The sequence below is a fragment of the Myotis davidii genome, unplaced genomic scaffold (assembly GCF_000327345.1).
Source record: "Myotis davidii unplaced genomic scaffold, ASM32734v1 scaffold111, whole genome shotgun sequence".
In the NCBI taxonomy this organism is placed as follows: domain Eukaryota; kingdom Metazoa; phylum Chordata; class Mammalia; order Chiroptera; family Vespertilionidae; genus Myotis; species Myotis davidii.
The window spans coordinates 1,857,935-1,881,450 of record NW_006284347.1 but is presented as its reverse complement, the minus strand read 5'-3'; the positions used below and the strand labels follow the sequence as shown (position 1 = coordinate 1,881,450).

General features: G+C 46.3%; 1 protein-coding gene across 1 annotated transcript in view; it reads right to left on the bottom strand.

The window, feature by feature from the left end:
• CACNA2D3 (calcium voltage-gated channel auxiliary subunit alpha2delta 3) overlaps window positions 1–23,516 on the bottom strand; it is an 817,122-nt gene that overhangs the window by 51,936 nt on the left and 741,670 nt on the right. The window contains exons 31-34 of the mRNA XM_006754680.2: window positions 17,923–17,998; window positions 13,520–13,572; window positions 11,935–11,990; window positions 820–931 (exon numbers count right to left, since the gene is read on the bottom strand). Of these exons, the coding sequence (XP_006754743.1) occupies window positions 820–931; window positions 11,935–11,990; window positions 13,520–13,572; window positions 17,923–17,998 (297 nt within the window). The remainder of the gene's footprint in view (window positions 1–819; window positions 932–11,934; window positions 11,991–13,519; window positions 13,573–17,922; window positions 17,999–23,516) is intronic.

Here is a 23,516-nt window from a genome sequence, read left to right as displayed (position 1 = left end):
CTCCTCTTCTCTCCCTCCCTCCCTCCCTCCCTCCCTCGAGGGGATTAAAGTCCTAAATGTGAAAGGTAGCCTTAAAGCATGCAGGGTAAAAATACATGGGGATAGTATTATATTAGGGCGCAGACTCATTTTTGAAACAAGGTACAAGATAGATAAATCATAGAAGAAAGAATAAATTAGACTAAAATAAAATAAAAGTGAAAGAAAATTTCTGCTCATCTAAGGGCATCCATAAATGTGAAGAGCCAGACCCAGGAATAGGAAGACACATATACAAACCATATAACTTCAAAAAAAAGTGGGGGGGGGTCCAAAACATAGAAAGAAAACTCAAATCAGTATGAATAGATTCACCACCGAACAGAGAACTGCCAGTAGAAATACAGGAATGAAGGGGTAAAGAACCCCCAAATGACCAATAAAACTTTCAAAACCAGGCCCACCCGTATTAGCAGTCAGGGAAACCCATAGTAAACCATCAGACTTCAGTGAATCTGAAGATTCGGTGCTTTCGGTAAAGAGACCTGGAACAGGTAGCCGACATCGCCAGCTGTCCATTGGGGAAACACCAATGAGGACTTCTTCCAACCACCAACAAAGAGAACTGAAACCTCCCATATTCCAGGGTGCATCCTGAATGCTTCCCAAATTCTCAGCGACCTTTCTACTAAAACCAAGTGACATTTCTCCCAAGCTGATAGAAATACTTCCTCACACAAGAGGGCAGCCATGTTTCCTTCTCTCTCTGGGGAATCCGCGCATGCCCCTCGCATCAGCCCATCTGGGGAAGTTCTCACTGAGCAGGAGTGGGGGGCTTACTTGGAGCAGTCTTCACAAGCAATGTTCCCTGAGGTCTCCTTGATGGTGCGCTCAGAGACAAACGCTGGGTACTCAGTATCACAAGGCTCCAGGGTCTGTTTCAATTTCTGGGCTGTAGAGATAAGGAAAAAAAGGAAAAGATAAGGAACACCAGGCACAGGATTTATTGTGACTGGCATCCCCTAGGAACTCAGAATGCAGCTCTGCTCCCACTACTTTGCGTGTTTTCTAGGCACAGCCTAATGCATTATTTTCTAATTAGTCCAGTGATTTCATCTGCCAAGCAACTCTATAAGCTATAATTCTTCAAGCAGTTGCGTTGGCCTCATCAGCTATCATTTATGCATCATAAGAATTCTACTTTCTGGGACAACATCAGTCAACTGAACTCAGCCTTACTTGAACTTAGCAACAAATGCATATGCATATCTAAATAAAGGTCTAAAATATAAGTTACACCATATTATTTGGGGTGAGACAAAGGTCATGATACAATTGCATGGTTTTATTACAGAAACAAAATTGAAATATGGACTAGTAAAATACGTAATGCCTTTGAACCAAAGCCATGAGCCTAATCCTACTATTATGAAGTTCCTTGACCAGTAATACAGCACTAAATAACCCTGTACGTAAATGAATACATAGTAGGCACTTGGTGAAGGCCTTGTGGTTGATTAAATTATCTAAGCAAGTTATGTCCAGTGGGCAAGTGCCCAAACCTCTCCAAGTCTCATTTTTTTAAATATGTTAGTTGGGGATAATATAGGTTTCTATCAGAGGTTGATGTGAGAAGTAAATAAATAATATGTGTGGAGTATTTAGTGCAGTACCTGGAACATCATGAAGGTTAGGTAAGTGTCAGTTAACTATAATAGTAGTAACAGTGAATCATAATAACAAAACAATGCTAGCATTCGAGTGGAGCCATTGTGATATTAAAATAAGGGCGAGAGAATTTACAACAGCCAAGATATGGAAGCAACTGAAGTATCCATCAATATATGAATGGATAAAGAAGTGATCATATATACAATGGAATATGATTCAGCTATAAAAAAAAAAAGGCCCTGGCCAGTTTGGCTCAGTGGATAGAGTGTTGGCCTGCGGACTGAAGGGTCCTAGGTTTGATTCCAGTCAAGGGCATGTACCTTGGTTGCAGGCACATCCCTAATAGGAGGTGTGCAGGAGGCAGCTGATCGATGTTTCTCTCTCATCGATGTTTCTAACTCTCTATCCCTCTCCCTTCCTCTCTGTAAAAAATCAATAAAATATTTTTTAAAAAAGAATGAAATCTTGCCATCTGCAACAACAGGGATAGACCTGGAGGGTATCATGCTGAGTGAAATAAGTCAGACAAATGCCACATGACTTCACTTAGGTGGAATCCACAAAACAAAATAAACAAATAAGCAGAACAGAAACAGACTCCTAGGTACAGAGAACATTTTGACACTTGCCAGAGAGGGGAAGAGATTTGGGAGGGTGGCAAAAATGGTGAAGGAATTTGGAAGTACAAATTGATAGCTACAGAATAATCATGGGATGTAGAATACGGCATAGGGAATATAGTCAATAATATTGTAATAACTATGTATGGTGTCAAATGGGTACTAGGTTTATCAGGGTGATGACTTCACCTATATATATAAAACCCTAATACGCAAATAGACTGAACGGCGGAACAACTGAACAAGCGAACAACCGGTCACTATGATATGTGCTGACCACCAGGGGGTGCGCGCAGAACATGGCGGGGGTCGATGGCAGGGGTCGGCAGCAGGTGGCAGAGCACGGAACATGGCAGGCATCGGCCACAGCAGGATGGTGGAGCAGGTGAGAGGGGCACCAGACCAAGGTGGGGTTCCAGAGCCACTGCTTGCACCCGCTCCTGGCACCTGGCACCAGCTCCAATCACCCAGTGTCATCAGCAGGTACAAGTGGCAGCTGTCAGCCCCAATCTCCCCTCAGGGCTTCTCCACCTCCCCCTGGTCCTGAGAGGTGATTGGGGCCAATAGCTGCCTCTTGCACCTGCTGCCGGTGATGGCTCTGTTCGCATCCACTGCCAGCGCCAGCCCCGCTTTCACCCACAGCCGCCACCCGGTGCCAGTCCCAATCACTCGGCGCCGTCAGCAGGTGAGAGTGGCAGCTGATAGCCCCAATCACCCCTGAGGGCTTCTCCACTTCCCCCTGCTCCTGAGGGGTGATCGGGGCAGCAGCTGCCACTCACACCTGTTGACAGCACCAGCCCCACTTTTATCTGCTGCTGGCGCCAGCCCCAATCACTCCATGCCATCAGCAGGTGCGAGCAGGGCTGGTGCCATCAGCATGGGGGAGCAGATGCAGCAGGAGCAGGGCTGCTGGCAGAGAGGAAACCAGAGGCTGCAGCAAGAGCGGCTGGGTGGGGGCACGGAGGATGGGCCGAGACCCAAACCTGTGCCAACCGCAGGCTGGCGACCCACAATTCCTTTCACGGTGCATGAATTCATGCACTGGGCCCCTAGTAAATTATATAAATGTCTAATTATGGGTTGTACACCTGAAGTTAATATAATATTGTACATCAGCTGTAATTGAAAAGTTAAATTATATATGAGGATACACTCTTATCTGCTGCTGGCGCCAGCCCCAATCACTCCATGCCATCAGCAGGTGTGAGCAGGGCTGGTGCCATCAGCATGTGGGAGCAGATGCAGCAGGAGCAGGGCTGCAGCGAGAGCGGCTGGGTGGGGGCACGGAGGATGGGCCGAGACCCAGACCTGTGCCAACTGCAGGCTGGCGACCCACAATTCCTTTCATGGTGCATGAATTCATGCACTGGGCCCCTAGTAAATTATATAAATGTCTAATCATGGGTTGTACACCTGAAGTTAATATAATATTGTACATCAGCTGTAATTGAAAAGTTAAATTATATATGAGGATAACAGATGCTATAGCATAGTGGTTAAGATTGAAGGCTCTGAAGTCAGAGAAGTTGGAAGTACAAATCCCACTCCATCGCTTCTAGCTAATCCTCAGTATTCTCATCTGTAAAATGGAGATGCCAGTAGTACAAGGCATCTTCACTGTAAGTCTTCTCCTTAACATTTTCCTAGTAGAATGCCTACAGGTTTTCAGCACCCAAACTCTGTATGTTTTTGGCTGATGTTTCTATAAATTATAAACATATATTTCTAAATATATATTATCTATAATAAATGCTATATTCATATATCATTTATATTTACAATTGCAAAACTTAGTGGGATTTTAAGAAAATGAAGTGTGAACAAAGTCTCATGTTATATTTGAAACACAACAAATTGGTTGTCTGTCAGAGCCATGGGAGATGTTCTGTGGAATGTCACCTGGGAGGCTCTGCCACAAGTGAGCTATCACAGGATTACTGAATGCAGAACAACTGCTTGGTAGCAATAAGATAACTGTTGGGAGATCAGGAAGCCATGCTCTAAGGATTTATATCCTGATGTGATTGTGTTTTATAATATAGGCTTTTCACTGAGCTTTAATTATTCTGAGGAAATTAATTCGGTGTTTGTGACTGAAGTGCTGTGCACTGTAATTGTTTCCTATTCAAAACAAAAGGAAGTAGACTCCTAATCAGCCTTTTTTGTGCTTGTTAATCCTCATCTGAGGATATTTTTTTCCATTGATTTTTAGAGAGAACAGAAGGGAGGGTGGGAGAGAGATATATATTGACTGCCTCCCACATGTGTCCGACCTGGCCGGGGATCAAACCTGCAACCCATGTACATGCCCTTCACTGGGAATCAAACCCATGCCCCTTTGGTGCGTAGGCCTACACTATAACCACTGAGCAATACTGGCCAGAGCCATAAGCAGCATTTTAAAATGCAGAGCATGTGATTTTCAGGAACTGGGCACTGACATACGGAGGAGACGCCCCAGGCTAACTCGCAGGGTCGTTCTGAGGAATACATGAACTATAGTTCTCAGCAGGGAGACATACGTGCACACTTCACATACTTGCGTGGGCACATACACAACCGTTATAAAATGCTAGCCCGTACAGAGTGTTACATCCACGTGCCAGGCCTGGGGCTAACTGCGTAGTAGCTAAGAACACAAATTCCGGGCTTGTGTATTCTGCCACTGGTCATGATCTCAGATGAGTTTTTAAACTCTCTACACCTTCATGCCCTTATCTGAAACATGGGTATAACAGTATCAATCTCACATGGTTGTTTAAGGATCAAACAAATTAATAATGGAAAGTGGCTGGCACACTGGGATGCTATTTAAGTGCCTGTGCTTACTGCCAACGCGACTTCTGCGCCTGTTGTTTTGTTGAATGCTTCAGTGAGAAAAGGCAAGCAGCAGCTGCCTCCCTGAGTCCTGACTCCACTGAAGGTACAGCGCTGGTAGCTGTCATGGTCCCCCTGTGCCCTCAGTGCCCGCTCACAGAGACTGTCATAGCATGCTTCCTCAATAGTGAATACTTCTCCTGAGCAAAATTGACAAAGAAATGTGAGAATCTCAATCCCGATGGCAAATTGCCTACCTCCAGGTAGAAGGCCTGGTGAGTTTAGGTGGCCCACGCCCCACGGTCACACACAGAGGGGCCCTCAGTGGGGAGGTCGTTCCCTCCCCGCTCTGTTTCAATGCCTCTGGTCTGGTAAGGAGGGCCTCTTTGTTTGATGCTCAGGAGCTTTTATCATCTTTCTCTCATTTGCTCTTCTCTCTTTTGTTTGACCTGGGAGGTTAAACATAAAGCTCAAAGTATCTGGCTACAATTTGGTGACGCCTCTTTTATTTCCATGGTTCTCATTTTCACACTTATTTTCTCTGTACGCCAAGTGATGCTGACTTTCTATTTTAATAATCACATTATCTAAATGTAAAAAAAAATGAGTCCAATAAAATGAAATAAGATTAAGTGAACAATAGCACAGATGATAAGTGGAGTTGGTACAAGTATGCAGTTGGCATCTAATGACCTATTGATGGTAATGGCTAAGTTTATTGAGAAATGTGCCAGGTGATGTTCTGCTTTACATGGATTAATTTATTTAACAGTAAGACAAGACAAAAAAACAACAACACAACAACTATGGGGTAGAAGCAATTGTTATCTCTGTTTTGCAGATTAGTGAATAGAGGAGAGGACTGAGAAAACTGCCCAAATTGATCCAGGGCAGAAGGTAGCAGAGCCAGACTTTGAACTTGGCAGTCTGGCTCCAGCATGTATATATTTAACTGCTCTGTGAAGTTTGGCCAATGAACGAAAGGGAGAAAGGTCTTTAGGGCAGGTGAGATAGGCAGCACATGTGATTTAAATACGCCCAATAACTGCACCATCTCTAATTCTAATTGTGAGGGCCCAGTTACAATGGAGTGAGTCCAGCAAGTTCAATGGTGAGACTCATTTGGCTCTGGTCCTTTCTGGGGATGAAATGTTTGTTCCTTTGACAACTGTAGGGCACCCAAACTGATGTGGGGATAAACCTTTGAGTCTATTTGCAACATGGCTATGGATTGGCAGAGGCTACTTGTTGTGCTTTTGGGAAACACACAAATCTCTATATATAAAAGCCTAAGCAACCAGCTGACTGGCCAGTAGCTATGATGCACACTGACCACCAGGGGGCAGACGCTCGACGCAGGAGCAGAAACCACAAGCATAGAAACATGGAACAGACTGATGAATCTCAGAAGGGGGGAGGGAGAGCAGGAAGAGATTAACCACGATCTTATATGCATACTAGAGGCCCAGTGCATAGGTGTGTGCACTGGTGGGGTCCCTCAGTCTGGCTTGCAGAGATCAGGCTAAAACCGGCTCTCTGACACCCCCCGAGGGGTCCTGGATTGCAAGAGGGTGCAGGCCAAGCCGAGGGACCCCACTGGTGCATGAATCCGTGCACTAGGCCTCTAGTCCTATATAATAAAAGGCTAATATGCAAATAAACCAAATGGCGGAACGACTGGTCGCTATGATGCACACTGACCACCAGGGGGCAGACGCTTAACGCAGGAGTGGGCCTAAGCCATCAGCCCGACATCCCACGAGGGCTTCCGAATTGCGAGAGGGTGCAGGCCGGGCTGAGAGACAACCCCGCGTGCACGGGTTTTGTGCATGGGGCCTCTAGTTATCATATAAAACCACAGCCACATTTAATCTAATGTGGTTTGTTATGAAGACCTTTGTCTGGAATACTTTGGAAAACACCACACATATTTGCCAATCTTTACTATTTATCTATGAAACTGCAAACCAACAACTAGGGCCTCCAGCAACCTAGTGAGTACTATTTTAACTCTCGGGCATTTAAGCTCCTTATCTTACACAGGTGTAGGCACACAAGGACCATGGTGCTAAGCCAGGCTGATTCTTTTTCCAGAAGGGAAACTGGGATTCAGAAAGCACACATAGCCTGCCTTGATCCCACAAAGAGTGACTGCTCACCTTGATCATTATTTACTTAAACAGCCAAATCGCTGCCACCTTCACAGCCAACACTCATTAGGTGCTCACTACATGCCGAACACCATGCTGGGCCCGGTGCATGGACGGGACCCTCACCATCATGCAGTGAGCAAGGAATGCTGCTGCTCTCCTGTTTACAGACCAAGAACCTGGAGCTCAGAGAAATGCGGGCGCTTGCCCCAGTCATACCGCTGGGAGCGGTGGTGCCCACATACCCACTCTGCCACATCCTGGAGCCTGCTACACTCTTTGCCATCACACCACTCTCCCTCCCACCCCACTTACACTGGACGTCTATAGCCAAGGCCGCCATGACCCATCACTCGTGCACAATGAAGCTCCCACACAATTGAATATCTTTAATTTCCCCTTAGCAACAAATGTCCCTGATGAGAATAACCGACTCGAGTTCACAGTAATTACGTGCAGACAATTGGGAATGAATAGAGTTGCCATTTGAAAAGCTTTCCTCTCCCTTTGTCTCTGCGGGTGCACCCCCATTTATAACTGGGTGCCGGCAAGCCCCTTCTCTTTGTGTAACTTTGCCCAAATGATACCTTTGTGAAACTCAGCAGAAATCGCCTCCACAGTCCCCTCATTAAGGAAATGAAGCAGATGAACAGTGTAATTATGGATTCCATTTTTAGCGGAACAAAGATGTATGTCTCTCAGCTCAGGGTCTTTAGCTACGAAGGGAATGGTACGTTCAAAATGAAGAGACCTTGTCAGTCAATGTAGTTATGTGCTCAGAACCCTTCTCTCCTTACACTGAGTCTAAGAATTACATTTAACAAAAATATCATATGATAGCAGCTCCACAGTGGAGTGCTCAGAACCCTTCTCTCCTTACACTGAGTCTAAAAATTACATTTAACAAAAATATCCATATGATAGCAGCTCCACTCATTCACTTTCATTTGATTTGGTTTCTTCAGCTCTAAAATGGAAGTCACAGCCATGCCCAGCAGAGGGCTTTAGGCCTGAATGAGACAGTTCATGAGCAACAGCCAAGGTGGCCAGGAGGCTCACTCTACTGTCTGGCGGAGGTGGCAGGTCTTGGGTGAGGTCTGAGCCCACTCTCTCTTAGCTGCCTGACTTGGGTGCCTCAGAAAGGCTCAGGGACAGATCTAGCAGCTCCCACCTCTCAGGTAAGCTGAAGGGTCTGAAGATAACCTGGTGCCAGCATTCTGCAAATGGAACAGCACTACACATGAGCACAACATGCATCCACAGTGTGATTATTGGACAAGGACTTTATCTAGAGTTTGTGGGGAAAGGTCTCATGGTGTGGCAATGGAGTGAGGTAACTTGGAATTATTTATTAAGACCTTTTTATAAAGCTTCCTGAAACAGATGCAGAGAGCTGAAATGCTGCCCACTGTTGGTACTGGTGCATAGGGAAGCAGGGGAGAGGGGAGCTCAGATTTCAGACAGGGAACCTGCACACGTTTCTGTAAGCATCATGAGTTCAAAGCCTGCCACCCCCTACCCTACACCCCTCCCCTTGGTCTACGCTAGGGTTTCTCAACAGTGGCAGCACAGTAGTCCCCCCTTATCTGCGATTTCAGTTACCTACGGTCAACCACAGTCCAAAGATATTAAATGAAAAATTCCAGAAATAAACAACTTGTGAGTTTTAACTTGCTCAGCATTCTGAGCAGTGTGATGAAATCTCACACCGCTCCATTTCATCTCACCTGAGACAGGAATCACCCCTTTGCCAGGTGTGTCCATGCTCTATATGCTACAGCCCATCAGCCATCTAGTAGCCATCTTGGTTATCAGGGAGAGAGACCACATTCACATAACTTTTATTATAGTATATTGTTATAATTATTCTCTCTTATTGTTAGCTATTGTTATTAATCTCTTAATGTGCCTAATTTATGAATAAAACTTTAGCATAGATATGCATGTATAGGAAAAACATAGGATATATAGGGTTTGGAACTATCCATGCTTTCAGGAATCCATTGGGGGTCCAGAATATATCCCTTACAGATAAGGGGGGACTGCTCTATTGACATTTTCAATAATTCTTTGTTGTCAGCAGTTGTGTGCTGTAGAATGCTTAGTGGCATCCCTGACCTCTACCCACTAGATGTCAGTAGCACCCCCATCCCCAGTTGCCACAACCAAAAACGTCTCCAGATGTTGCAATGGCCCGTGGGAGGCGAAATCCCTCCCAAATGACTGGTACTCAGCAGAGACTCAAAAACTAATCGTCAGATTTGAAGGACCAGACCAGAGCCTGGGCTGATGCCTGTGGTGGCAGGTGTGAGGCAGGAAATCGCGCCAGGGGAGGATGGGGAAGTGGGAATGGAGGCTGGCACGAGGAAGGAACACATCCTCCTCCTCACCTTGAAGCCCCACAGCAGGCAGGCACACGGTGTGAGGAGGCGCACTAAAAATAAACCACAGAAGACAACAGCCAGTTGCCCTCAGCACTGAGCACACTCCCTAGCCAGGCCCCTTGGCCAAAACGCTCACCATCCCCCAGAACATGAGCACCACCCATCGCCCACACCCACCTGCCATTCTTGCACACACCACCCTTTCATTCATCTCCCACAACCACATCATGCCTCCTGTTGTCTGTTGGCCAACGGGGAAATCAATGCTTAAAGAGACCACATGATTCACCCAGAACCTCACGGCCAGCAAGAGGCACAGGAAGGTGCCTGACTAGGAAACCACAGCCCCTGCACTTGGGTGAAGCTGCCTCCAGAGCCAGGGCTGGTGGGGCGGGCTGCTGGGGAGGCTGGTGGTCTGTCTCTAGGCTCCAGTGCACCAGAGATTGCAGCCCTTTAACTAACTTGCACCCGTTCTCTTAGCCTCCATTGATCTGCCTTTTCTCTCTTTTAATCTCATTTATCTTTTTTTACCACAAGTAGTAAAATTGTGGAAAAGCTAGTCAAATGCGAAAATAAAATTAAAAAAAAGATAACAAGCACCCATTTAGTAGGTTTCTTCTCATCCCTCTTTCCCAAATCATATGCCATATTCTTTAAATGAGAAAAATGTAGGTACATTTTTCTTTGGCGGTGCATGAGTCTCATCCTTTTAATTCATATCTTGGTCTCTGCTCATTGGCTCGCCATTGACATCCTGATTGTTGGTCCTATTTAACGCTACACTCTCCTCTCCCACCACTGAATGCTTTGGGGGAGTGGAGTATATACAGTTTTTCTATATTATTTTTTTCTTGTTATATTAATTAATTTCATGAGCAAAATTTTCAGGAGCAGGATCTTTTAAAAAGGTTTTTATGCCTTCCTGTGAACGAGTTGTAATTTAGCTTACAATGTCCTATAGCCCTAGCCGGTTTGGCTCAGATTGAAGAGTCTCAGGTACAATTTAGCCAGTTTGGCTCAGTGGATAGAGTGTCCACCCTCAGATTGAAGAGTCCCAGGTACAATTCTAGTCAAAGGCACATGCCTTGGTTGCAGGCTCTATCTGTGGCCTTGGTCAGAGCCTGTGCGGGAGGCAACCAATTGATATGTCTCTCCCGTCCCTTTTATTCCCTCTAAAAATCAATGGAAAAAGAGCCTCCAATGAGGATTAACAACAACAAAAAAAGGTCCCTATTGTTCATCATATAAAGAGTTGCTGGTATTTGCAGTCCAAATTCCCTGCTGATGATCATCCTACATAGAATCCTTGGTTCCCATCTCAGTTTATTTCCTTAAGGCTAGGTCTGTAGAAGTGGGACTATGGGCACTCGCTGTCATTCGAAGATGGTACCAACTCGGCAGGAAGGGGCAAGGACCATGCCCAAAGTGTCATCAGACAGTGTGTGTGGATGAAGGCAGAGCATGTGGGCCTGATCCATGGGGCTGTCAGCTTCCCAGGACAGAGCCGACCTGAACACACTTGGGTCACGTTCACTGTTATCCATGCTGGTGTATCCATGCATCGAACTCTGCATGTGTTGCTGCATCTCATACTCTAATAAGAACTTAATGAGTTTCTGAATTTAGGAAAAATGGGTCCAAGTGTAATTTACAAAGCTATGATGACAGTGACTACAGTGGTCATACCTGGCCAAAAATAAAAAAAAAGGGGGGAGGGTATGTAGTAAGCAAAGATTGAGCACCAACTCCGTATTTTTCTTACTGTGAGAAAACTGAGCCTTGCCCAGATCAGCTAGCTTGTCAAGTGCCAATCTTGGAGCCAGGACTCAAGTGCATACTGACCTAACTCCACAACTCAGGACTATAAGAGCTTCTACTAATTACCACTCAAATCATTGAAGGTTTGGGGGCAGGAAAAGTTTTATGATTAGATTTCTATTTTATGAAGGTAATTGAAACAAAACAGAGCAGTTATCTCTCCATTCAGCCTGAGAAGGCACCGTGTCTGTCTCCCTCAGATTTCAGCACTGCCCAGCAGCTTCCTGATGACGTCACCTTGTAATGTATGACCTCTAAGCCTTAATAAAGGACACAGGTCAGAGTGCATATTCAACATGGGCTGAATGAGGGTTGCGGAATTTTTGTCAGATTGGATGGTGCTGCACTTAACACAAAGGGTGCCTTTGCTGACAGAGCTCCAAACTCATCAGTTTGTCCTGAATAGTTTCATGCGAGCACTCCCTGATGAAAGGCAGCCAGTGAACCCAGGGTTCATCACTCTGAGCTGGGAAGCCAACGCCAGTGGCTGCTTACCTTTAGCTGTCAGATCCGAGTGCCACCAACTGCAGAGGTTAAATTCCACCAAGAACCTAGAAGTGACAGAGAAGCCCAATGTTACTTGGCCAAACACACCCTGAATGGAAGAGTGACATGCGTTTCCCAGCACTGCTCATCTGCTTGGAAAGAGGGGCATCGCAATCTGGAGATAGCAACATGGCTGGTTCAGTGACCACCCCCCTCCATTGGCTTTACCTTGTATGTGAAAGGCTATTTTATCACCAATACCAACTAACCCCTGGAGTCAGGTTTTCCTAGACTCGAGGACTGTGCTGAGAAATATTCTGCTTCCTCAGCGAAAGAGTTTCTAGTTGTAGTCTGAGTCCATATAAAAAGTCAACTTCTAAAGGGCTCCCCCTGCCCGGGTTCAGAAATACAAATAAAATATTCCATAACAGACTATGACCTGCAGCAATAAAGGAAGCTTTCAAAATTTATACTTCAATGAAAGCTTGTTCAGCCAAGTGTGTACGTGTGTGATGTGTGTGTGAGTGTATATGTGTGATGTGTGTGTGTGTGTGTGTGTGTGTGTGTGTGTGTAGGGACAGATGGGACAAATTTCTCTTTATGAAATTAGACCACAATGCACATTTTAAAAAATTGAAATTTCTCAAATGCTCATAAAGAATGCAAAAGTAATATAAATCCTCCTCCGAAATGAATGAACACAGACCATTTCTTTTTCAGGCACATGGCTAGTATCTCCAGCAACTTACTCTCAATAAAAGTCCCACTGGTATCTGTTATGGCATTTTCTGTCTCCTATGTACATGCAGAGCTTACTCCCCATTTGAATTATAAATTGTTAAATGAATGTAGGTTACATGAAAGCAAGAGAGAAGACAATGTCTGTTCACCAAATGGCAAGAAGTCTGCCTAAGCCCACAGAGCTGGAACCCTAATGAGGAAAATGAGAATGGGAGAGTTTGGTGCAGCTTTGAGGATCTGGCCTCCATGCCATCCATGGAACCCCTCCTCCTGTGAGATGCAGTGTTTCTGTAACATATCCATCATCTCATCTGGAAGTCAAGCCTTTCACCTCTGTGCCATTTCACTCTGACCTGGATCACGGATGCATCCAGCATCCTCCAAACAGGACGGCAATTTGACAGGGTCAACAATGAAATCACACCTGAGAAAAGCCTCCAGCCGTGGCCCCTGCTTGCACTGGCCCCACCCTTGTACGTGGCAAGACATCCGAGTAGCACAGTGGACAGCCCTGGCAATTTGTTCTTCAGACCACAGCCCACCCAGGCTGCGTTAACAGCAGCCAGAAATCTAAGTTAAATTTAACAGTGACCACAATAAATAAATTTGGTTTGTGTATTGCAAGCTGTTAGTCTGCTAAACAATGATATAAGGGCATAAGCAGTGACCGTGAATAACTTAATACAAGATAATTTTTGGTCTCAGCTTTCGGTACTTCGAAGTTTTCAATGCGATTATCTCAAAGTATCATGGATCTAACGGTTATTGAAAGCATGAAGTAGAGTCTCCCAATTCACTTAATACTACACAAGAAAAGCAGTCATATTCTTTGAAATGTAGCAATCGTACTTACAAGACAAGTTCTGTCATTATCCATTTTACTGCAGCAAGGAAAGCATTATAAGGCTAAAGAGAAGAATTCAGGTCATTTCAAAAAAAAAGTGTATCACACATAAAATTTGTAGTTTAACCTAAGGCTTTACATCAAGACAATGTTATTCTTTCAGAGAGATTGATATTATATCAGGTTAAGAACCAGGTCATTTCTAGCTAAAAAAAAAAAAGAAAAAGAAAAAGAAAATAGTATCCCAAAACTAACATTTTAAAACTTTGAACTTTCCTGTAGTGAGAGGTGATTTACAAGCAAAATAAACGTGATCGAATACAGGGGTTATCTCTGGGAGGAAGAAGGAAGTTCAGCAAAGGATGCTTAGACTTTCACCCTCGAGGGCAGGGGTGGGCAAACTTTTTGACTTGAGGGCCACAATGAGTTCTTAAACTGGACCGGAGGGCCGGAACAAAAGCATGGATGGAGTGTTTGTGTGAACTAATATAAATTCAAAGTAAACATCATTACATAAAAGGGTACGGTCTTTTTTTTTTTTTTTAGTTTTATTCATTTCAAACAGGCTGGATCCGGCCCGCGGGGGCCCTAGTTTGCCCACGGCTGCTCTAGGGACTAATATTGCACAGCCTAATGCTGAGGTGCTGGGATCACAGAACTAATTTCAAATTTACGCGGCTGCTTCTCAGAAAAATGATTCCCTGCTCGCCATCACTGTGTGTCATTCGTGGAAACAAGGAAAAATTGCATATAGTTGACTTTAATGTTGCCCATGATTTATGTAGGATTTAAGCTGCCTTTTCTCACACTTACATATTTGGACTTGAAAAAAAAGATAACCATATAAACATGTGATTTTATCCTTGCAGAAAATCCCCTTCCCTCTATAAAAGAAGGCATTGACAGCCTAATCTTTATTTCAGAATATTTTAATTAAAAAAAGCAGTTGGGTTGTTTACTCTGTGAAATTTCCTATGTGGATAATTCAATTTCCTGGATTCTGGAAAGTACCACGTCTCCCCGTCAGTCAGTTCTTTGTACCCAAGTATGTCAGATATGTGAGTGGTGGGCAGATTTGAAAGACAGGCAAAGACACTGGCAAAGCCTGGGCTCCAGATGGCAGGTCCGGAAAAATCTCAGAATCCTTTGTGGTTGCATTTAGATATCAGCGAATTGAAATTCCAAATCCCACTTTCCTAAGTGAGGTCTGCTTAATCCTCCCTTCTGAGCATTTTGATGATAAAGACTAGAACTAGGAATGGGGGGATTATCTGGTTTTACATAAAACAAGAACCAATTTATATACCCCAAAACGATCTTGAAACTTCCCTATTTCAAACCAACCAGGAAATAAACAGAACAACAACCTACTGGGGTTGATGGGAGACCACTCAGATTTCAGACAGCATTTCTTGCTCTGATTTGACAGTGTCTCACTGTCATTTCCTGAATCGCAGGGCCCTCAGGATAAGGGTCAGATAAGGATAAGAACTATTAACTATTTCCTAAAACCAAATGCAACCCTGTAGTCCTAGGGATTTGCCATTACAATTCTTCGGGCTCAAAAAAATAATCATCTTTCTTTCAAAAGACCCGGGTTACCTGACCATGGGACAGTTCTGTCTTTGTACCTGCTGGGATGGATAGCGACCTTTCAGTGGTCCTTGTAGTGTGGTCCAGGAGGAGAGAAGGAAGAAAAGGATTAAGGAGGCTTTGGAGGGGAGGGGGCAGGGGCAGCTCACCCTGAGGCCAAGGGGAGGAACACTTGAGCATTTCCTGCCAGACACTGGCTAAATATAAGGGGAAGGGGATGGATTATGTAAATACGGGATTAAAACATTTAAATGCACATTATCATTCAGAAGACTAAAGCCATTGAGCTTTTAAGCCTAATGATGAAAACATATCTTGAGAACTTTCTAAGTCTGGAAATAGTCATGCTAAGGTTAGGGAAGTGGAGTTTGTAAAGAAAGGTTGATTCTCACTGAAAAGCAGTGTTTTCAAAATGTCCAAATTTTAGTTCCTAGTGGCCTCTCGAAAATTCTCTAGCTTCGAATCATTTCCTGCTCCCTCAGTGTATGAGAACCATGTTAAATATTTAGTTTTTAAATAATCCCCGGGCAAGATTGTACATCTGCAAATGAGAAGGTGTGTATTTATATTTTAAAACCAAAATGACTCTTAAATTTTGTGCTTCAAACCAAATTTTAGGTTAATTTTTGGAATTTACAAAATAATAACATACAAGGGTTATGTTTATATACATATGCTAGACTATATTGAAGTATCTATATCTGGGTGTTGGGTTTTTTTTGTATGTGTGTTTTCAACTTATTGGTGGCCAAACTTACATTGCTTGCACATTATAAATTATATTTTAAAACTGGGAGTAGCCCTGGCTTGAGTGGCTCAGTTGGTTAGAGTATCGTCCTGTGTACCAAAAGGTCATGGGTTTGATTCCTGGTCAGAACACATGCTGGGGTTTAGAGTTTGATCTCTGGTGGGAGTGTGTATGGGAAACAACTAATCAATATTCCTCACATTGATGTTCCTCTCCCCCCTCCCCACTTCTCTAAAGTCAATAAAAACATATTCTCTGGTGAGGATTAAAAAAACAAACAAACAAAAAACAATGAAAAACAACAACTGGGAGTAAATCATGGCAGTTAATTTCCGGCAGTCGGAAAGCCATGCTCTAATGCTACAATAGCTATGTTGATTGATCCTCAACTGTGACATCAGCCATGGAAACAGCGCCAGGGAAATGATGTTGAAGGTCAGTGGCAACATGATTAGGGTTGAGGATCTATTATCAAAATGTGAATTTGGCCCTGGCTATAGTGGCTCAGTGGTCAGAGTATCAGCCTACAGTTCAATTACCAGTCAAGGACACTTACCTGGGTTTGATCCCCACCCCCACCTCACACAGTTCGGGTGCCTGTGGGAGGCAACTGATCCATGTGTCTCTCCCACATCGATGTTTTTTTTCTCTCTCCCTCCCTCTACTCCCTTTAAAAATCAATGGAAAAAAAATGTCCTCTGGTGAGGATTAAAAGGGAAAAAAAAGTGAATTTATTCATAGGCTAACAGCTCTATTACAAACCAAAAGGAAGATTTCTGTTGAACCAAACTAAATTCTCTTTATATCATAACTAGAGGCCCGGTGCACAAAAATTTGTGCACTCGGGGGGAAGGGGGGTGTCCCTCAGCCCGGCCTGTGCCCTCTCCCAGTCTGGGACCCCTTGGGAGATAACGACCTACTGGCTGAGGCCTGCTCCCGGGTGGCAGAGGGCAGGCCCAATCCCTAGGTGCAGCCCCTGGTCGGGCTCAGAGCAGGGCCGATTGGGGGGTTGGGGCACCGCCCCCTGTCATACTCAAGGCAGGGTCGATGGGGAGGTTGCAGCGCCACGCCCTGTGACGCACAGAGCAGGGCCAATCAGGGGGTGGAGGAGCTCCCTGTCACACACAGAGCAGGGCGGATAGGGAGGTTTTGGCCTCGCCCCGTCACACACAGAGCCGCAGGGCGATCAGGGGGTTTGAGCACTGCCCGCTGTCACGCTGATCATGGTGCCGGGAGGCATATTACCCTTTTACTATATAGAATAGAGGCCTGGTGCATGGGTGGGGGCTGGCTGGTTTGCCCTGAAGGGTGTCCTGGATCAGGGTTGGAGTCCCCACTGGGGTGCCTGGCCAGTCTGGGTGAGGGGCTGAGGGCTGTTTTCAGGCTGGGACTGAAGCTCCCAACTGCTCCTTTTTTTCTTATTTATTCTGGGCCAGCTTTAGCCTGGCTCCAGCTCTGAGGCCTCTGCTGCTGAAAGAAGGTATCTGGTTTGTTTCGGTTCTATAATCAAAACTCTGTATCAACTCCAGCTCTGAGATCCCGGCTAGCTGAAAGCTGGTTTCTGGGGTTTTGTTTAGCTTCTATTTGTTACAATGTTTCTTAAACTGCAGGCTCAGAGGCCTGCAGCGGCAGGCCGGGAAAGTTGGTTTCCTCCGTCACCGAAGCAAGCAAGCCTCATGTTAGTTTCAAGCTGCCTGGCTGCCGGCTGCCATCTTACCTGGCAGTTAGTTTGCATATTGCCCTGATTAGCCAATGGGAAGGGTAGCTGTCGTACGCCAATTACCATGTTTCTCTTTTATTAGATAGGATAAGAAAATCCTCAAAACTTCTCCCTTTTCCTACCCATCAAAAGGGGGCTGCTGCAGACATCAAAGACTTCAGACGTGTTTGTCATTCATATAATCACTAAATTTGGCTTTAAACATAAGTGACTTTGCTCAACCAGTAAAACCAGCAAATACTTTCACACATTGCTGGTTCGGAAAAGATAGCTTGATTACCCCAACGGAAAAGGTCTGCTGGGAGGCAGGCAGCCGGTGCAGCTGCTTGCTGGGCGACTGGCTGTACTTACATCCAGGAGGCTCCGGGCGGCGTCACTGCTCTCCTTGTTGGCCCTGCACATGGCCTGGTAGTCATAGAGGGTGATTCTGCAGGAGAGAGGGAAAGGAGCTTCAGGAAGTGGGAAAACACAGGAACCACAGATGCTGTGCTCGGCAAGGTGAACTGTCACTCACACTACGTCAGGGTAGCAGTGACGAATGCCAATCAGTGCAGGCCTAGCCAGGACAACAGGACGGTGAAGGGGACCCGGGTTGTGCCACCCCACAATGTGCCTTTGGGGATATTTGATTTTAAGATGTTTCTTAAGAAACAAAAGACTCAGAAAGAACCTCTGACCCGCCTTCTTCCTGCCCAAGGGAATTCAGATGGAAAAGCCGGCTTCGGGAAGGGCATCGGCATTCTCACCTCAGCCTGTGTGCATTGAGTAACAGACGGGAAGGATCTGGGCAGCAGCTGTTCTGCAGGGGAGACCCTCTGTCCCCTTGTGTCTGGGTTGCCTAGCAGGGATTCGTTTGCCCTGTGTCCTCTCTTTCTCATCTTCCTGTCAATTACCCACCGCCCCTGGGAATTCACAGACCTCCTGCCCCCTTCTTCACTGTCGAGAATGGCACATAAACCTCAACCGTCCAATGAGCTCTGGGTCACATTCTTATAGACCCCTGAATGTACATGCATGTAATACACTTTGGACAGTTTCCCCTGTGAATCTGCTTCTGTTCATTTAATCATTAGCCCAGCCAGAAGAACTCAGCAGGTGGAGGAAAGTTATATTTTTTCAGCCCTCACACCAGAAACATGGCAACTTCCAGGACTGGAGACACAGGCATGTTGCTCTTGCATAACCACAGAACCAGCTCAAAATGCTCCTCTCCTATTTAATGAGATACTGAGTTGCTTTTCAGAGACAACAGACTAAAAAGGCACATCATGCATCTCCCAAGAAACCAAAGGGCCAGGACATACTAGTAACCACAACTTGAACCCAGAACTCCTTCAGAAGCAGAGGGTCTGTTGTCTAGGAACGTCCCCTACTGATGCCCCTCACTAGAAGTGGCCAAGCTCCAAGGTCCGCCAATTAAAACTTGCCCTCATACCCTTAAAAACCCACTCCGAACCCTGGAGTTGGTGCTTCCGTTTTCCTGGGTGGCGCCATTCACAATAAAACCGCCCATCTTTCTCTACTGCAATTCTCAGTGGTTAGTGTTTGCCCCTCCTAGTGCTGGGTGGACAAACTCATTTTGGTCTGTGACACTTGGAAATTGAAAAACACAGAGAATAAAGGTATTGGGGTGGTGAGGGGATAGGAGAACCCTCCACACTGATGGGAGAGTCACTCTGGTTTGTCAAGGGTGCTGTGTGTAAACCAGGATACCCTCCAGGAAATAGGCTGCTCTGAACTGCATTCTGAGCCCCGGACGGAATCCCCTTTGGCCATGTCTCCAAGGTGGAGTGGAGCTGGGAAGGGCCAGCTTCGATTATGGAACATGGGGATCCTCTGTCGCTCTCAATCACTCGGGGACATGCCTGGACCAACACCAGCCCAGCACTTTGACAATGTGTTGGGAACCATCTGGCCCCTTGGTTGTAATTCCCACCCCCTACCACCTCCATAACAGTGAGTATATTCTTACTTTTGAAATCAGTGCTGCTTATGACATAAGTAGACATTTTCTTTCTCCATTGATGGTAAAAGCATAGCTTTTGTCCCAATTATGACCTATACTCAGAAGTTCTACTTTACAATTGTTTCAGATGTTTTAATTCCCCACCAACAATTCTACCAAGTACAGGATAATGACGGTTTCTAGTAGCAAGTTAACTGCTATTAGATGGAGCAAACACCCTCTCCCCAAGGAGACATGCAGCCCATCATCCCCACAGGCCCCCTCCCCCATGCCAGGCCCCCCACAGGAGCGACACTTAAAGTCCAGCCTGGTTTACACAGCAGCTGCCTGAGACACGTTAGCACCGCAATGTTACGTGAACATCTACATGACTGCAAGGAATTCGCCCCACAGGAACCCCCTTCCAAAATAATGCAATGCTTTCCGCGGAGCATACTCAGTGCTATGCTGGCAGTGAGCGACCAGCCAAGTCTCTGGCTTGGGGAAGTCCCCAAACTTCTCACAGCCATCACCAGCAGCCCTGAGGGTGCCCCAGCCACAGAATTGACTGTGGACCACAGTGGACAACCCTAAGGGGTCCCTGCCTGGCACGCCGTGCCACAGCCGGCAAACTCGCCCGCGGGATTTCTACAGGATTTCGCAAGAATTACCGTTGGTTTCTCGGTGGAGACTTGGGCCGGAGCTGGGGTGAGAGGCAGCAGAGGTTGAGTGGAGCGTGTGAGGGCCTGGGCCTTGGTTTCAGGGGTTGCTTCTGCCATTTATCTGGGGTGGGATCTTGAGCAGGCTGCTTACCCTCTTCCGGGGCTTTATTTTCTTTTATAAAATGACGCACGGAGATATTCCAGCATTTAAATGATCAGGCACGAGGAAGTATACTGAAATGTGGTGACCTAGCCTGTTATGATCCTTATGACAGAAGGCCTATTTTTTTTTTCTTTGTTAGCATTTGGGCTCTTAAAACTCCTTTAGATGGAGTAAACACCTTCTGGTTCCCCAAGTCCCCAGTGAGAGCAGTGTGACCTAATTGTTAAAATGCCAGCTTTGAAGTCAGTGACACCAGAGTTCAAATCCTAACTCATCTACTTATTACAATGTTTTGTGTGTGTGTGATCTTTTTTTGCCTTTCTGGTGCCTCCGTTTCCTCATCTGTAAAGGCTGGGAATCACAGCTGCCTTTCAGGGTGGTCGCGGTGATTCACTGAGGTCACATGCGCTGCAATTAGCACAGTGCACGGTACAGAGGAATCGTCCGGGAGAGGGAAGGGCTTCTGTGATGTACTTGTATGGTGTTCACTGCCATTATTAATTACTGGGGCTGGTGTTTAAAGCGATGGGAACTGACTCAGGCTTTTCGCAGCTGGTGGGAGGATGGACAGGCCTCCTCATTTTCTTAGCTCCTTGTCGCACATGCCAGGGTGTAAAATTCACACGTCACTGCAGTGCCAGGCACCCCAAGAAGCTATGTGGGGTCATCAAGAGGTGACACAGGAACTTCTGCTCCTGAGCCTCTTAGCTGAGGGTTAGGAGAACAACAGCCAGTATCTTTTGAGCCTCTTTTGAGCCACCACGAGCGAGGTACTCTTCTAAACCCTGCAAGATAGATTCCTAACCAGCCCATTTCTCAGCGATGCAAGCCAAACCTCAGCCAGCCCAGCCACGTGCCGGGGTTCACCTACCTCACCTGTGGAAGGGCCAGAATCAGATGGGGCCCAGCTGTACCCACCTTGCTCTGCTCAGCAGCAGGCTCTGACAGGTTCCAGGAAATGCTTGGAATTCAGTCCTGTGCCCCATCCCAGAGTCTCTTTGGAATGTCACAGGAAGTGCTGCCCAAGATAAGGTCTCCTTACCAATGTCCAGAGTCAACTTTCAAACCCAGCTGAGGGGCTGTGGTGGGGTCACTGGGCCAGGCCGGACCAGCTGGCCTGCCGGGGAGAGCCCTTGCCCTGGCAACCGCCCTGACAGCCAGATGGCAGGAAGCTCAGGGTTCTCCTGGGATCACTTTCAAAGGCCGTAGTTTACATGTCGGGGCCAAAGGCAATTGCTCTGGGGCAGCCTCCCGGCCAGGGTTCCCGCCTTTCATTTCTCCAGTCAGCTCTCTGGATGCCGGATACCGTGGCCATTGAGGAGGTCACAAAACCAGCCTCCCCTGCCTTCTCCACACTTAGCCAGCTTTAACTAGATGTTACAGAAAGAGAGACTTCCAGATTATTACCCTTTTTGAAGTGATTCTGTTACTGTTTTAAATGACTCCATTTTGTGGCTACCTGTATCCTGTTCGGCTGATTATAGTTAAAGAACATGATAATTGCCTGCTTTCATTTGGCTCTAAAATAAGCCCGGAGCATTGGGCCCAGCCCAAGCGTGGTGCTGCTTTGCTGCCCTCAGCAGGGGAGTTTATCCTCAGACAGATAACATGCCTGAATCCCCATGACCTCACCGGCAGTCCCTTCCATCGGGCCCGCAGCCCCAGACCTTATCACCAGCATCGCTGGGCTCCCAGCCGGGTTGCTTTGAAACGGTGACGGAAGGCAGATATGGTCTGTGAAGAAGAAACTCAAAGCCAGGCAAGCAGCCTGGGCACCCAGTGCTCCGGCCCCAGGTGAGCCTCAGGCGACGGCCCACGGCCTTACGACTTGTTTTCAACTCCTTTGCTGATTCTGCTCTTTTCCCACTAGACAAACACCACGACCAAGAAAAATATTTCTTCTAGGAACTAGACGGTCAAGTTGCAAAGGCTCACGCTCAGCTACTTTAGGCTTGTTAGCAACTGTAGGAACTGGCATTTATGAAACACCTACTATGTGCCCAGGAGGCCACGTACTTTACCTGTAATGACTCAGGGGGTTAGCTCACTTTGGCTAACTGGTTACCTAAACACCAATCTGGAATTAGCTTAATGTTTGCAAATACAGCCCTAAAAGCAGGACAGGGAGGCATTTGACACAGAGACCCGCCGTGGGGCGACTTTCAGCCATTCGGAATCTAAAGGTATGAGAAGCAAAGTGACTCACTAGGGTAGCGTGTGAAATGATGTATTCTTTGTTGAGCTGTGAAACTTGTTCTCTGGGGCTGCTTTTGACTTACCAGTGGTGGGCATGGAGCAGGAACAGAAAGGGGCTGGGGCCATGTAAGCCTTCTTGCTCTTGACCTTCTGAAAGCCAGGGGAGTGGGAAACCCAGTCTTGTGATTCGAGGGCCAAACAGGTGCTCTGTCTGCTCCCCTCCTGGCAGCAGTCACCACGTCCTCAGAGTGCACCCTGTCCTTGAGGACCAGCAGAGCACGGCCAACATCAGAGGTGCTGAGTGTGCACAGCCAGCCCCGCTGCTGTGAACGCTGGGACTGGAAATCACTAAAACAAATCTGGTGTGAGCACCTGTCATTAGCAGAGAATTAGCATCACGTGGCTGCATGGCCAGGTGCCCACGCTCAGGGTGCTGGGGTCACTCAGGGTCCAGTGCAGAAGCCTGAGAGGGAGGCCCTGAGAAAAGACTCACTCGTTCTACAGATTAAGCAGAGGGTCTATCAGCACCACGTGTTTTTCATTGGCAGGTGCTGATAATATTAAAAAAAAGTTGCAGATACTGATCACGTCAGCGTCTCACTCAGGTAATAAAAGCAGCAACACGAAGATATGAGCAATTACTTTCTGCATTCGCTCTGATGTCAGGGGCACGGTTATGTTTCATGGGCGAGGACTCGAGGATCAGGAGATGAGGTCACCGCTCCAAGGTTATTACAGCACTGCTAAGTGGGGCGGCTGGGATTTCGCTGTAGGTCTCACCTTCTTTAAAGTTGAGCATTTAAACTGCTTCTCAAGCAAGGATCCTCACAGGATAACCCAGTGGTCGGCAAACTCATTAGTCAACAGAGCCAAATATCAACAGTACAACGATTGAAATTTCTTTTGAGAGCCAAATTTTTTAAACTTCAACTATATAGGTAGGTACATTGTTATTAACTTAATTAGGGTCTCCGAAGGC